This window comes from Alternaria rosae (assembly GCF_020736505.1).
Source record: "Alternaria rosae strain MPI-PUGE-AT-0040 chromosome Unknown BKA58scaffold_4, whole genome shotgun sequence".
NCBI lineage: Eukaryota > Fungi > Ascomycota > Dothideomycetes > Pleosporales > Pleosporaceae > Alternaria > Alternaria rosae.
In genome coordinates, this window is record NW_025763573.1 from 992,593 (window position 1) to 1,004,201 (window position 11,609).

The 11,609-nt window shown below is 53.7% G+C and overlaps 5 protein-coding genes across 5 annotated transcripts; 3 read left to right on the forward strand and 2 right to left on the reverse strand.

The window, feature by feature from the left end:
- Positions 1–1,104: 1,104 nt before the first annotated feature.
- Positions 1,105–1,927, forward strand: BKA58DRAFT_312687 (cutinase-domain-containing protein; the record flags this gene model as incomplete). Its single annotated transcript, XM_046167395.1, has 3 exons — positions 1,105–1,317; positions 1,371–1,579; positions 1,630–1,927. 3 exons carry the CDS (start codon positions 1,105–1,107, stop codon positions 1,925–1,927), a joined length of 720 nt encoding a protein of 239 aa, XP_046026070.1.
- Positions 1,928–2,291: 364 nt separating this feature from the next.
- On the reverse strand, positions 2,292–3,431 carry BKA58DRAFT_438597 (uncharacterized protein; the record flags this gene model as incomplete). Its single annotated transcript, XM_046173601.1, has 1 exon — positions 2,292–3,431. The coding sequence occupies one exon, from the start codon at positions 3,429–3,431 to the stop codon at positions 2,292–2,294; it is 1,140 nt and encodes a 379-aa protein (XP_046026071.1).
- A 504-nt stretch (positions 3,432–3,935) lies between these two features.
- Positions 3,936–6,648, reverse strand: BKA58DRAFT_382125 (heat shock protein 70 family). Its single transcript, XM_046170072.1, has 3 exons — positions 6,400–6,648; positions 6,154–6,346; positions 3,936–6,098 (listed from the first exon to the last, which is right to left on the reverse strand). Exons 1-3 carry the CDS (start codon positions 6,424–6,426, stop codon positions 4,303–4,305), a joined length of 2,016 nt encoding a protein of 671 aa, XP_046026072.1. The 5' UTR covers positions 6,427–6,648; the 3' UTR covers positions 3,936–4,302.
- A 145-nt stretch (positions 6,649–6,793) lies between these two features.
- Positions 6,794–9,614, forward strand: BKA58DRAFT_147141 (uncharacterized protein). The gene is made up of 4 exons (XM_046164704.1): positions 6,794–7,152; positions 7,203–8,438; positions 8,517–8,559; positions 8,610–9,614. Exons 1-4 carry the CDS (start codon positions 7,067–7,069, stop codon positions 9,252–9,254), a joined length of 2,010 nt encoding a protein of 669 aa, XP_046026073.1. The 5' UTR covers positions 6,794–7,066; the 3' UTR covers positions 9,255–9,614.
- A 255-nt stretch (positions 9,615–9,869) lies between these two features.
- Positions 9,870–11,339, forward strand: BKA58DRAFT_312386 (cystathionine beta-lyase; the record flags this gene model as incomplete). The annotated part of the gene is made up of 3 exons (XM_046167375.1): positions 9,870–10,064; positions 10,125–11,171; positions 11,226–11,339. The coding sequence occupies 3 exons, from the start codon at positions 9,870–9,872 to the stop codon at positions 11,337–11,339; spliced, it is 1,356 nt and encodes a 451-aa protein (XP_046026074.1).
- Between the last annotated feature and the right edge of the window lie 270 nt (positions 11,340–11,609).

The window sequence follows — 11,609 nt, forward strand, 5'->3', positions numbered from 1 at the left end:
TATATTCGATTTTTGTACCGAGGCATGACTGTAGCCAGTTGGAGACCGGGAATGGTGTATCATCCATGGGGAATTGTATACGTTTGACAGTAATGTATGGTAATAACATACACGCTATACCCATTCGTTCTTTTGAGTTGGTCACTGCTACAAATCATCATTCTTAAATACAGTCGTCTTTTGTCTAGGTCGAAAGTAATAACCGTCATTCTGAGGTTGGTGCATGCCTGAGGAATCGATATGGCTGTGGCTTGCAACCGCGAAGACTACAGTAAGCAACGGTTCATCGCGGTGGGGGGACGCCTAATCCCGTGGCCCCACGTATTCCTGCATGGACTGGTGCAAACGACAACAATTCCAACCTAGCTTTCCATCACGGAAAGCCAAGCGCGAGCAGGCTCAAGGGTCTACACCAATCTTGAATGTACAGGTAGTATGTCGTTACAACAACGACACAACTCGACGAATTCAAGGATCTCGTTCGCGTCGAATTGCTAATGCACCCCAGACGACCTTGGAGTCACGCGATCGTACACAATAAGTTGCCGAGGTGCGTCGATTGCTCTACGAGCAGCTATTGGTGTTTCCAAACTCTTCCAATGTTAGTCCAGAAACTATCAGGAGTGGCGTTTAGGATGGGCCCTGTATCTCGATCTGCCATCTCACACCAAGCTCGAATCTTAGGTTTTACTTTTCCTCCCTGTGTCTTGGTATAATACCATGGTCTTGGCCACTTGGGGAGGCTCCCCTCAGGTTGTAGCTACCTAGGTAATTGGGTGGTGGAGAGGAGTAAGAGCTGCCTCGGCTCGTGGCATGGCATACACCAAGATACTGAGGGTGAGACGAGGTTGTCCGCGTAGAGAGGAGGTCGTGTGATGAGAAGGAGGGTTGAGCAGATCGTGTGTATAAGTATGAGGCATCTTCACCTCACAAACATCCGGCAAGCTTCAACAGCGAGCTCCTTCTGCCTTTCACACACACACACTCACACTCACACTCACACTCACTCACTCACTCACTCTCTCTCTCTCTTCGCCTTCGCCATCGCTTTTCAACCCCGTAGTCTCTCTACCAAACACATCTTTCGCTCTTACTTTCACCATGATGAAAACCGTCATCTCCGTTCTGGCTTTGGCCATTGCCTCTTCTGCCACGCCTATAGCGCTCCCCAACTCGGGGTCTGCTGTGGTTGCGACACGTCAAATCTTCTTTGACCGCACCGACTTGACTGAGAATGAGTTTTCCAGCCGGCTCGGTGGTGGATGTAGGGATGTCATCTTTGTTTGGGCTCGAGGATCCACCGAAGCGGGCAACATGGTAAGTTATCCGAGGGTTGGATAGTTGTATTTTGATTTGACTTGAGAGAATAGGGCTCTATCATCGGTCAGCCACTTGGCGATGAGCTGCGCCGCGAATACGGCGACGACCTGGCTATTGAGGGAGTCGACTATGCAGCGCTGCTTTCCACCAACTATTTGCCCGGTGGCACCGATCTCGTCTCTGAACGCGAGATGCGCGGCATTCTTGAAGACATCAACCGTCAATGCCCTTCCGCTATCATCGTCTGCGGTGGCTACTCGTATGTTCCACCCTTTCTCCAACTCATTCAGAGACTAATCATGACCACAGCCAAGGTGCAGCAGTCAACCACCGTGCTATCGAGGATCTTTCCACCAGTGTCAAGAATCAGATCGCTGGTGTCGTTACCTTTGGCGATACCCAGAACCGTCGTGACAACCAGCAAATCCCCAACTTCCCCCGTGACAAGCTCCGGATATTTTGCGGTGGGCTCGTTCGCGACACAGTTTGTGACGGTAACCTCGCAGCGGCTGTCCTGCTTCCTCATCTCAGCTATGGCGATGACGCGGAGGAGGCTGGCGAGTTTTTGATCGGAAAGATCAATGCGGTTCGTCGCGCTAAGGCTTAGGTTACTTTGTGTGGATATCAAAGGCTATCCTAATGCTTTTAAATTCCAGAAGGACGCTTAAGGCATAGGGGGTGAAATAGAAGAGAAGATGAAGAAGAAGAAGAAGATGTTGACGCAAGGGATAGGGAGGTAAAGAGAAGAGAAGAAGCGAGAAAAAGTAAAATAGTAGTCAATCTAGTATACTTGATAGATGGCTATTATATCAAATGATCAGCATGGTCTATTTGGTGAATCAAACAACAGGTGATGAGAACCTCAATAAGAAGCAGGATGTTCAGGATGAGGGGAGCAATGGGCCGGTTTAGGTGTTGCACTGTTACAAACATCAATGGCATCCTTTCATGACATCCCTCCTCCAAACGACTCAAACAAACAAACCCTTGACCAACCCCTCCACCGCTTCATAAACCTTACCCTCCTTCTGCCCACCAGTCGCTCTCTCAGTGATCACCGGAATCTGATCCTTACCCACCTCATAACTTCTCAAATCGCCATCCAATCCCAACTCCTTGACCAGTTCCAGCACCCTATCGCCAACCTTCTCAGCATCAGCCTTGGCATCTCCAGACGCCGCTTCGCCGATCAAAGGAAGCAAGCGAGCAACTTGCTCTGCTGCAGCAGGATCTTGAGCCTTCAGTCTGACAACATGTCCAAGGGTGAGACAAGACGTAATGCCGTGCGGGATGCTGTAGGGAGAACCCAGTGCGTAACCCAGAGCGTGAGAGAGACCGAGACCGCCCTTGATGTTGTAGCCCAAGAAACCCAGGGAAGCGAAAGCAGCGAGTTGGAGCTTTGTGATGACATCTTCGTCTTTGGGGTTTTGCTTGTACTTTGGCAGGGCTTCGAAGAGGGTAGCCGCGGACTGTAGCGTTAACCATCTGGCAGGCATCTCGGTGGCGGTGGGATGGTATAACAGCTCGATGGCATGATCCATGGCACGGAGACCTGTTGACATCCACAGGCGCTCCGGGGTGTACAGTGCGAACTTTGCATCGTAAATAACGACATGCGGAACGAGTTCTTTGGCCCGGACACCGGTCTTGATACCGTCAGATTGCGTGTAACCGGCCATAAGGGTGCATTCACTTGCGCTGAGCGTGGTAGGGATCGCGATATGATATAGATACTTTCCCGTCTTTTCGTTTAGGCGGTAGCTGATGGCTTTAGAGCTGTCGATTGGGCTTCCACCGCCAATGGAGATGACGGTATCGATGCTTTCGTCTTTCTTGACTAGGTCGGTAGCTTCATCGAGTTGGGCGACAGGTGCGTGTTCGCCTATCTTGGAGAAGGTGCCTGCGTGCTTGTTTCCCAATAGCTCTTCGACCTGCTTTACCAAGGGCGTTTTGCTAGCAAGTGAGTTTCCAGTGATGATGAAGGCTTTGCTTGACTCTTTTGGGAGACACGAGAGGAGATGCTGTTTGACTGAGTCGGCGCCGTAATGCAGTTTTTGGAGTTGTGTCGGTTGCCAGAGACCGGAGAGGGGGTGGTTCGTGGCATCTGTCATCTTGGGCTTGGTCTTGGCAGAGCTGAGTCGAATACTCAAGGGGTGTCGGTATTGAGAAGCAAATGTGTCGATCTTGGTGGATGTACAAGGCGATGGGTACTTCAGTGAGTGTATGGACTTAATGATGATTGATCTACTGATGTTGGTCCCACGTGCGATGAGGAAACCTTGTTTGACTGCAATGTGAGATGGAGTCATAAGAAGAGGCTGTTCAATTTGAGGTTGACTTTGCGTTTAGTCGAAGGCCGGAAGCCAACGGTTGCAAGGTCGGCTATGACGTAAGGCTTTAGCGGGTCGACATTATGAGGTTATCCCGAGGTTCAGATAGCGGGGCACGGAGGAGATCATGTAAACCGGTAGTGTAACTATCATCGAAAAGTAAACCGACTTTGGTAGACTTCCCTACGAATTAGGGTCAAGATTTGTCGCGTGTACAATTTTGCTATGTATATACTCGATCATAATATTGGCGCACATGAAAGGACAGTAGCATGAACATTTCAAATCGTAGATTGTAGAGCGGAGAAGTAAGCGGAGTGCTACCATCTCGCGTCTCTAGACTATGGTACATTCATGACTCCACCATTATATCGTCCCTTCCACATCGTGTCCTGACCACCAGAGGATATCACTGTTTCGTTAATTCCGACGTGTACCAAGGATCCGTAAGAGTAATAAAACAAACGCTAATGTGAGAAGAGAAACCGTCGGAAAGTATGATACAGAGATGCTCAAACATGTGTAGGGACATGTACACGTCTAGACGTGACCTAAACCAGACCAATCATGACAGGATGCAAGACGCCTACTTTTGGACGTAACGAAGCGATCAACAAAGAAGACAAAAACCAGTGCTGAACGATCAAAGCATTTACTGCTTCTTCTCGCCCTCACCCTCAGGCTGCTGCGGCTGCTCGCTCTGGTTTTGGCTCTCGGAGCGGGCCTTGTGCATCTGGTCGAACAGGCTCAGGGAGGCGTTCTGGAGCTCGTCGGTCTTCTCCTTGATCTCAGCGGCGGTGGCAGAGCCCTCGCCAGACTGGCTCTGGGAGATGAACTCGCGCATGGAAGCGATCTTCTCCTTGATCTTCTCGGCCTCAGCCTTGTCGAGGCGGTCCTCAAACTCCTTGAGAGCCTTCTCAGTGTCGTTTACAACACTGTCGGCGCGGTTGGCAGCCTCGATGGAGTTCTTGCGCTCCTTGTCTTGCTCAGCGTACTGCTCAGAGTCCTTGACCATGTTCTCGATCTCAGCATCTGAGAGACCAGATCCGGAAGCGATGGTAATAGACTGGTCCTTGTTGGTAGACTTGTCCTTGGCGTGAACGTGGACAATGGAGTCAGCGTCGATATCGAAGGTGACCTCAATTTGGGGTACACCACGGTGGGCTGGGGGGATGCCAACGAGCTGGAAGTTACCGAGGAGCTTGTTGTCGCGGACGAGCTCACGCTCACCCTGGTAAACCTTGATCTCGACAGCGCTCTGGAAGTCAGCAGCGGTAGAGAAGACCTGGGACTTCTTGGTGGGGATAGTGGTGTTACGGTTGATCAGACGGGTGAAGACACCACCAAGAGTCTCAATACCGAGAGAGAGGGGAGTAACATCGAGCAGGAGAAGGTCAGTGACCTCACCAGCAAGAACAGCACCCTGAATAGCAGCACCGATGGCAACAGCCTCGTCGGGGTTGACAGACTTGGCGGGGTCACGGCCGAAGATGCTCTTGACAGACTCGGTAACCTTGGGCATGCGGGTCATACCACCAACGAGGATGACCTCGGAGATGTCGGTAGCCTTCAGGTTGGCATCCTTGAGAGCCTTACGGACGGGGTCGACGGTGCGGCTGATGAGAGGGTCCATCATCTTCTCAAGCTGAGAGCGGGTGAGCTTGGTGTTGATGTGCTTGGGACCGGAAGCGTCGGCAGTGATGAAGGGCAGGTTGATGTCGGTCTGCGAGGAGGAAGACAGCTCGATCTTGGCCTTCTCGGCGGCCTCACGGATACGCTGGATGGCCATGCGGTCGCTGTTCAGATCGATACCCTGCTCCCTCTTGAACTGGTCGACAAGGTGGCGGACGAGAGTGATGTCGAAGTCTTCACCTCCAAGGTGAGTGTCACCGTTGGTAGACTTGACCTCGAAGACACCAGCCTGGATCTCAAGAATGGAGATATCGAATGTACCACCACCCAAATCGTAGACGGCTACAACGTTGTCGGTGGCCTTGTCGAGGCCGTAAGCGAGAGCGGCAGCGGTGGGTTCGTTGACGACACGGAGGACGTTGAGACCAGCAATTTGACCAGCGTCCTTGGTGGCTTGACGCTGGGAGTCGTTGAAGTAGGCGGGGACGGTGACGACGGCGTTCTTGACGTTCTTGCCCATATAGGACTCGGCGGTCTCCTTCATCTTTCCAAGGACGAAACCTCCGACCTGGGAAGGCGAGTACTTCTGTCCTTGGGCCTCGAGCCAGGCATCACCGTTGGTATGCTGGACAATCTTGTATGGGACCTGCTGGATATCGCGCTGGACCTCAGCATCGGTGAACTTTCGGCCGATGAGACGCTTGGTAGCGAAAAGTGTATTCTCGGGGTTGACGACAGCCTGGCGCTTGGCGGCGATACCGACGAGACGCTCGCCCTCCTTTGTGAAACCGACAACGGATGGTGTTGTACGGCCACCTGTGAATTGAGTCAGCGGGATGGCCAATGTGGCTGAAAATCTCGATGAACATACCCTCGGAGTTCTCAATGATGCGAGGGACCTTGCCCTCCATGACAGCGACGGCGGAGTTGGTGGTACCCAAGTCAATACCAATGACTGAGCCCTTGACCTTCTCCTCGCCGCCCTCAGCGTACCCGCGAGTGAACATGGCGGGGGCCCTGAAGGCGGGTGTGCGTCGCGCCGCCGAGGCCGCACGCGGCAAAAACTATGATGAGGTCAGAGAATGTTGGGTACGTTTAGATGCATGCAATGGCTTACAGTCCGTGATAATCTTGAGGACAACATTGTGGATGTGAGAGACGCTGCGGGAGGGGATGCAAGCGACAGAAGATTGGGTGTAGAGATGGATGTTGGGAGGTGGATGGTATATATGATGTAGTGATGGAAGCTTTGACGATGGACAAAATTCTCGGAGAAGATTCTAGCTCGTTTTGGTGTAAAATCGCCGCCCGAGGTTCCGCTGTAAATGTCTGTGCTTCCGAGTTGCTACGAACAATTGCCCATGCGACTTAACTCCGGAAGACGAGGCGAAATGCACTTTCTGCCAGTGAGCGACGGTGGTGCATGACGCGATGACGGCCTCTGGATTCTGTGTCATGGCCCTCGCCGTGCGTCGCGGTGCTCAAGGCTTGGCGCATCTCGCTCGCGTGTGGGGAAGATGCTTGATCATGGTGACGCCTGGAGCACTGCGAGACACGGCGACTCTACCAACCCGCCCTACGACACATCCCACGCACGCCAACATAGAACCTGGCACCCGCTGCATCTCGCCCTCGAACCTGTCTGCAGCCCCTTCCTGTCAGAACCTCTAGCCTTCTGCGCCTAGCCAACTTGTGACGTAGAGTGCCTGCTGCTACCGCTGAGCCTCACCGGCTCCACCTAGCATCGCAGAGACATGCGGCCTTCTCCTGCCTGACCGCAAACTATGGCCGTCGATGACTTCCTGAGCAGAGATACCGAGACCTTTGTCTTGGCTCAGAAGGCGTACTATCCGACCAAGATCCCTATCGCGTGAGCGCCAGCCAGTCACTGGAAACATGGGTCGACGCTGACGGGTGCAGACACTATCAACTGCGCCACTTCATCTCGTGTCCTGAACCAGACCTCGTCTACTATGCAAGCGGCGCCGCCGTCTACTGCCTCAATGCGGCTACACGAACACAGGCCCACGTTACCACACTACCTTGGGAAGCGCGCTGCACGGCTTCAGGCTACGGCTACGTCTGCGTTGGGGGAGAAGAACATGGCAACTTCGCCGCCATCAAGGTGGCCGGCTTCCCCCCAACGGATCCCTCCGACGTCGACGCCTCGTTGCCCTTGGACTTCCCGCACCGCCTGCCTCGACCGCCCATACTAGGTGCAGCTTCGCGCGTGCGCCTCGAGAAGATTGGAACCGATATCGTCAACTCCATATCCATACACAAGCTGCCAGCTGAAGGCAACGGTCAGGATGATGTCGTCGCAGTCCTCACCAACAACGACAAGACGGTGCGCATATACTCTCTGGTCCAGAATCTGGAGCTGGCAGTGCTTGACTTGGACTTTGCAATGAACCATGCTTCCATTTCTCCCGATGGCCAAATGCTCGTGGCTGTCGGTGACGCCCCCATTGGCTTCTTCTTTGAACGTACAGATTCTCAGAAGCCTAGCAATAAGATACGCGAGGGGCAGATGCAGTCGACGCCTCCGGTATGGACGGAACTACACAGAGTAGACCTCTACCGGCCCGCTCATTCCCATGCAGATGGCTACTTTACTACAGCTTGGTCACCCTCTGGACGTCTCTGCGCAGTGGGATCAGAATGCGGCTACATCACAGTTTTTGATATCGAATTGTTAAAACTCGTCGAATTTGGTGAAGACGCGATCCTACAGTTGATAAGTTCTACTAGACCGGACAGCCGAACTGGGCCCGGCGCGGTGCGGACGATGCATTTTTCGCCAGCACCGTGGGACTTCCTCATCTGGAGCGAAGACCAAGGTAGGGTGTGCATTGCCGACCTGCGAGCTGGCCTCAAGCTTAAGCAAACCCTCGTATTGGATCCAAAAGAGGAAGGCCTCGAGACTGTCGAGATAGCTGATTTTGACCTCAACCTCAGTCCTGAAATGCATGAGCCCCGCAGAGAAGCCGATCTGATCAGGAGATATCGACGCGCGTTAGATGGAGAAAGCAATACGACGACCGCCAATGTCGCGAACGAATACCTTGAAACGGACACTGAGCGACAGAGGCTACATCGACGACTGGGTGTAGTAGAGTCGGACAACGATCCACTTGGCTTAACTGTGCGTGAAAGGCAAGTACTCAGTGCTCTCCGCACAAGGCAAAGGCAGCCTGAAGAGACTCGGGATGAGCAAGAAGTAACGCCCCGAAGTATCAACTATACAACTTCTGAGCGACTCAACACCGTACCGTATGTAACCCATAAACTGCTGCGGCAACGTTGGGACTGACAAGATACAGGGAGCCTACAGCTCGAGAGGTAGCTGACGCGATGGCTCGCTTCATGGCAGAGAGGACTGGGCAAACTCACTCACGTAACTGGCTTCAAGAGCGCACAACACCGCTCCGACGGGCTTCCGTCATCGTCTCCATAAACGAAGGCACGGTCAATGCACCAGCTGCCCTCACCAATATCACTGACTCTGTCCTTACCCGCTCGCCAAACGCGGTACCGGCACATGCGCGTCGCGTGACCAACGAGATAGTTGCCTCGACAGATGAAGCGTGGCGCACCGTTCAAGATGCACTGGCTGCTGAGCAGGACCGCGCTACAACCCGCGCTACTAATGCACATGCGCCTGGAGCCGACAGCCATGCTACTGCGCCTGAACTTCGCAGTGAGCTTCGTCGAATCCGTCAACTGACGCAGGCGCGTGAACGTCTTCGCATCACCCGTGCTGGCCAGCCTATCCTTGAATCCTACGAGTTCAGCCTAGGTCTCCGAGGCTCAAGCCGAACGACGCACGATGCGAGACTAGGCGTACGGACGGCGGGACTGGCCATGAGCCAGGATGGACGGACTCTGTATTGTGGCACAGAATTAGGCATCTTCGAGTTCAAGATGAACCTTCACGTGAGGAAGGCGTTCCCTGCAATTACTCCCCGATGATGGATTATTATTCGCACTTGCGGAGGTTTCAAACTGGATTCCTTACTATCGTTGTATTCAACGCTCCCGCAGTTTTTGAGCTCTTATGAGACGGTCCGGCATTTGGTCCGGCGAACAGGTTTTGGCGCACAGCGTGCTTGATGGGAATGGTAATTGTGTTGTAAGGCCAGCTTTGTCGCATTAAGTATACCCGTATAATCAGATAGTCAAAAGCATCCAGGTAATTTCGACAGGCGTATTGTTGTGGATTCTTTGTCTGAATCCGGGGTAAAGGCCCACGACGCCCGTAGTTCGGAGGCGAGATAGTGCGGGCGATGTTCGGAGCGAGGGAAATCTGCCGATTTGTCGTCGATGGCGCAATTCCAGCGGTGACTCCCCACACGACGAGCTAACGCAGCCGTGCACATGTCTTTGATGCCTTGTTGTGACACTCTTGACCTCTGCACTCGTACACCCGTAACCTGAAGCAATTTGATATTTCGACCGCTTCGCTTTCGGTCTTGCTTTGCCCTACATCGAACGGTTTCGTCATCGCCTCAACGCGACGCTCGGAACTCGTGCAGCCCCGCCACTCGGCTTCAATCAAGCCGGTAACGCGGACGCATAACAACCGCAATGGCTGGAGAGAGCTCCAAGAAGACCAATGCCGCTGGCAAGGCGGCCATTCCGCTCGACCTCGACGGCCACAACCTCCCGCCATCGCCCGCGCCCAGCTCACCCCGTAATGGCCGCAAGTATGCCCTTATGACGGAGCTGGTGTACACAGAGAGCAGCGACCAGTACAATGCCAGCTCGGTGCCCATCTACCAGGTATGCAACACTCGACTCTCGCCGAGTCTGCGGGTGGTGGTCAAAGGCTAACATGCGCAGTCTGCGACGTTCAAGCAGGAGTCCGCGACCGGAGGTGGCGGCGAGTACGACTACACACGATCCGGCAACCCTACGCGAACACATCTCGAGCGACACCTTGCCAAGATCATGAACGCCAACCGCGCGCTCGTCGTCTCGTCTGGCATGGGCGCTCTCGACGTCATCACCCGCCTGCTACGACCGGGCGACGAGGTGGTGACCGGTGACGACCTGTACGGCGGAACAAACAGACTGCTCAAGTACCTCTCAACCCACGGCGGCATCATCGTACACCACGTGGACACCACAAACCCAGAGAAAGTACGCGAGGTGGTGAGCAACAAGACGGCCATGGTTCTCCTCGAGACACCCACGAACCCTTTGATCAAGATTTGCGACATCCCCGCCATTGCTAGCATCGCTCACGCCGCGAATCCTACCGCCGTGGTCGCTGTCGACAACACCATGATGTCGCCCATGTTGCTCAACCCGCTCGATCTCGGCTCCGACATCGTCTACGAGTCTGGCACAAAGTACCTGTCCGGTCACCACGATCTCATGGCAGGTGTCATCGCCATCAACGACTCCGCGCTTGGAGATCGCCTCTTTTTCACCATCAATGCCTCAGGATGTGGTCTCTCGCCTTTCGATTCCTGGCTGCTACTACGCGGTATCAAGACCCTGGGTGTCCGCATGGAGAAGCAACAAGCAAATGCCATGCGTGTTGCCACATTCCTTGAGTCTCACGGCTTCAAGGTCCGCTACCCTGGTCTCAAGTCGCACCCACAGTACGATTTGCACTGGAGCATGGCCCGCGGCGCTGGCGCTGTGCTGTCCTTCGAGACTGGTGATGTCAACATTAGTGAGCGCATTGTAGAGAGCGCAAGGCTCTGGGGCATCAGTGTCAGCTTCGGCTGCGTCAACTCCCTCATCAGCATGCCTTGCCGTATGAGTCACGCCAGCATTGACGAAAAGACCAGAAAGGAAAGGAACATGCCTGAAGACATCATCCGATTGTGCGTCGGCATTGAGGATCCTGAGGATCTTCTGGACGATTTGAGCCGCGCTGTAAGCCCTGTCCCTCTAGGAAACGCTTCCGTTTGGTTGCTAACATTTGTACAGCTCGTACAAGCTGGTGCTGTAAACATCACAACCGATGGCTTCCGTGCTCTGGCGACAGAGGCTCCTGCCACGACCCAGCCTACAGACTCTGTCCCAGCTCCAGCAGAGTCGTAGGTACCCGTCTCTTTTAGTCACCGCTGTCTTGCATGCCATAGCAGGTTAACGTGATACCTTTGATCCGCATGTTGAAAGACACATGTCGATTTTACTTCACAACTTTCTCTGAGTCACCTCTGTCATTGCCTTACGGTACAAGGCAATGTTAACGTGATATTCGTCCAATTACATTAGATCAGCATAGCACATGTGTTGCTAGCGGGAGTTCTTGCGGAATAAAAAGATCTCTTTGTCGTTCAATGAACATATACATCAACCAGTGCGCCC